Genomic DNA, 3720 nt, shown 5'->3' on the forward strand with positions numbered 1-3720 from the left:
TACCCTTCATGCACAGCCCTCGTCATATAAATCTAAACTTTGTTCCTATACTCTTCAAGCCTCTCTGATGCATAATGTCTTTAGAGATGCACAGTCCATATTCATTGTGTGAACAATATAGTCAAATCTCTTGAGATTTTCATTCAAGGTGGCACCTAGAAACTGTGGGCATCCAGAGAATTCCTGCTTAAAGAGGGGGAAATATCTAAGCCCAACCAAAATTAGTGCACAGCCCCTACAATCTGAGTTTTCCAAAGTGCATTAACAGAAGCAATGACAACACAAATCGTAGTTGACATGTAACTAATAAATAACAACATTAACAGCATATTTGGACAGAATGAAGTGTTTATTAAGATAAAATTACTTGACTTCTCATCTGTTTTGGGGAGAAATGCAAAACCAGAAATTGTATCATCAGTGCAATTTGAATTGCTCATTAATTTTTCAGTTTGACAGAGTTCATCTATCAGCCAGTGTTAAGGGCTGGAGAGGTAAAGAACTGGTGGTGGTCAGGGAATATTAGAATACTTTTCAATGGAGGAAAACAAGATAATAGATAATCTCAGTACAGAATCGGCATTTCTCAAATGGGTTTGGCTTTTCTACAAATCAATCAGTAGAAGCCAGATCTACAGAGTGGCTAGTAACAAGGTGAATGGAAACTCCTGGAAGGAAAGTAGATTGGGTAGCAGACACTGGATCCATAGCTCAGGGAAGGGAAGCCACAGACTCCATAACCCAGGGGTCTGAAGCCACCGGATCCACAGCCCAGTGAGTAGCAGCTTCTAGATCCATAGCTCAGGGAGCAGCAGCTGCTGGACCCAGAGACCAGTGACCTGGCATAAGTTGACCGGCAGGGACTGCAGACTGTGGAGATCCTTGGACGGTAGCAGGACCTCTGGCAGGGGCTGGACACCACACAGGACGTCTGGTATCTGGTGGGCTCCCAGTAAGTCTTCTGACAGCCACCGTAGAGAGAGGAGCCCAGCTGGCAGGTGCTGGGAGAGCAGAGATCAGTGCTGTAGACCAGGTTGCTGGGGTAGGAAGAGCCACAGGAGGAGCCTGGGTAGCGCAGGAAGCCCCCAAGGGAGCGGGAGGAGAATTTTCCAGAGCAGCAGCTGTAGGACATGTTGACAGGAGAGGTGAGTTCAGCTGAGTTACAGTGGGAATACCTGAGTTTTAATTTTGCCTTCTGGAGTGGGGCATTTATATACTCTCAGCACTAGGTGTGGTAACCTACAGGGTCATCCTTTAGATATTTGTGCTCTCTCATTTACATAGGTGTAATTCAGTAATCTTCTCTGTAATTGCAAATGAATAGTTTTTCACACATAATATTTATGGGTACTATAATTCTGGTGTTATAGCCAAAGCCAATGAACCACTCCCTTGTCAGAAATGCCATGACTGTTTCACACAAACACTTATCCCATCGCAGCCAGGAAAGCCTCTCTTTTTCCTCTTGTCATAATCTTTACGTGTCTTGTTTCTGGCAATAATGGGAAAATACTCTTCTCAAATGGTGGGAAATGAGATAAAATGACCTTTCTTCTTTGTCCATGTGTCAGAGGCACAACTTTGGCCTTAAGAGGAACCTTCTAAGGACTGACCTTACTTGTCACCACGTTTTCTTGTTCTCCAAAATTATCGTCCATCTATTAAACAGTGTGTCTCCAATCCAGTGGAGAGAAAAAATACGAGCCAAGACAAATTGATCATTGATGGCTAGAACCAGAGAGAAACCTAAGCATTTATTTGGAGACACGGTGACAGTGAGGGACCAGAACCAAGACACAGTCACAAGCAGAGACCAATTTAAAACACTTGCACACATGCAAAAACCAGGATGATTTCGCCTTCTACAGAGAAGAGTTACTCATATGTCTGGCGGGCTGCTAGGATAAGGACACCGGTATAATAGATCATTTAAATCCCATCAGAAATTAAGATAATTCAAACCAGGGTTTCAGTCCCTGTAAGAAGCTATTAGCAATTCAATTTTACTTCTAAGAATTGGCTCTCCACTGTTTGGGATATTTCCGGTGGTCTTAACTCTTTGCTAGGCCCTGAATACCAATTTTGTTTTTCTAGCCCTATGACTTTGTGGAAATTCTCTTGGCCTCCTACTGCTTTCAAACTCAGCACAGAATTCTAAGGGAATAGCGACTTCAGGTGCAGGCTCATTTCTTTGGACTTCCTCTCTGGCCCATACAGATCTCTGTGTTTCTGGAATGTTTTGGTATTTCTCTGAAGTTTTCAAACAGAGGAGTTTTTTCCTTAATTTTTTTCAGCTTTTCTATTCTCATTGAGAGGAATGGTTCAATATTTTAAGCAATGTTAACTTGCTAATTTTATGTAATTTAGAAAGATTTATTTATTTTCAAAATACATGAGAGCGATTCGAATAAGTGAGGAGCTATGGTGAAGGCGACCATTTAAAAGCTCATTATTATAGTTTAAATGATAGTAAATGACGTCTACCAAAATTTAGGAAATTCAAATACTGCACATGCCCCCGAGGAGAGGGCACCAGCCAGCTTCTGCCTCTGAGTGGCCGCAACATGATAAGTGGATTTTGTGCTGGTTCAAAAAAGAAAAAAAAGAGATATAAATGAATGACAGGTTATGAAAACAGGCTCAACATCACTGATCATCAGGGGAAAACAATACTTCAGTTGTGGGTCTCCAGCCTTTCTCTGTAGCCCTGTCTTCCATTTCCGTACCACATACACGTGCCTTACACTGTTACAATATGGCCTAAACTCACCGAGTGTCTTCACACCTTTCTGCTTGTCTCACCCCATTTTATCCTTACAGATCTTATCTCATTCATTTGCATATTTATTGTATCTATGCTTTTCTAAGTGATGCCCCATCCCCAACAGAAGCTGTCAATGCCCTGCCTATATCCCCTAGGTAATCATCTGTACAGTGAAGACTGATAACTGGGGCCATCTGTAGAACTCTACCTGAGGACATTTTCACTTCATAGGACATGCTGAGCCCCTGTGCAGGGAATTCTCCACTAGACTCGAGCTCCAGTTGTTTACAGTGGCACCTGGCTTCATAATGCACCTTCTATTGCCTTCCTTGCATTCCATGTCATATTTTCTCACTCTCCTACAGTTATTTACTGAGATCACCTCCCAAATAAACAACTCACCTTGGAATCCATGTTCTCACCCATTGTTTCTGGATAACTTATAGAAAAACACACGCTTGGATTCCTCATTAACATGTTTATTGAGAAATCTTCATTGTTTCTTACCTTGTAAAATTTTAATAAAAGGATCCCGAGGGAAAAATATTACACACAAACACATATTACAGAGAGAAATGTGCTTTAGTGTTGCATGTAGCGCATTTAAGAAAAGTAACCATGATACCTTTATCCAATGAATATATTTTCGAAAGTACAGAATTCAGTCTTCTAATCTAAGTTGGATAATAATAGAGTATGTATTTTGTGGCTAATAGTTAGTAATACATAGTGATTAAAGAGAATCTTAACATAAGAATTATTGGCTCTTGTTTATTGAGCTTCTAACCTAGATGATTAGGAAAAGAAAGATCCCCAGCCTGCAGTGACAAGTTGACTGGTAATTTGGAGAAGAGCAGTAGGTGGATGTCAAGGTTGTAACTTTCTATGAATGAGATTCTGTTGGTAACACATCACGAATATCAAAACCATTTTGTTCCCAGTCAGTGATGGGACTC

At 41.1% G+C, this 3720-nt stretch overlaps 1 protein-coding gene across 1 annotated transcript; it reads right to left on the bottom strand.

Moving 5' to 3' along the window:
* Nucleotides 1-338: 338 nt before the first annotated feature.
* Nucleotides 339-1184, bottom strand: LOC106847399 (keratin-associated protein 13-1-like). Its single transcript, XM_014866664.3, has one exon. It carries the CDS (start codon nucleotides 1130-1132, stop codon nucleotides 644-646), a length of 489 nt encoding a protein of 162 aa, XP_014722150.3. The 5' UTR covers nucleotides 1133-1184; the 3' UTR covers nucleotides 339-643.
* Between the last annotated feature and the right edge of the window lie 2536 nt (nucleotides 1185-3720).

Source organism: Equus asinus, chromosome 18 (assembly GCF_041296235.1).
Source record: "Equus asinus isolate D_3611 breed Donkey chromosome 18, EquAss-T2T_v2, whole genome shotgun sequence".
Lineage (NCBI taxonomy): Eukaryota > Metazoa > Chordata > Mammalia > Perissodactyla > Equidae > Equus > Equus asinus.

Coding starts and splice junctions, on each gene's coding strand:
- LOC106847399 (XM_014866664.3), bottom strand. CDS start 1,132: ATGTCCTACAGCTGCTGCTCTGGAAAATTCTCCTCCCGCTCCCTTGGG.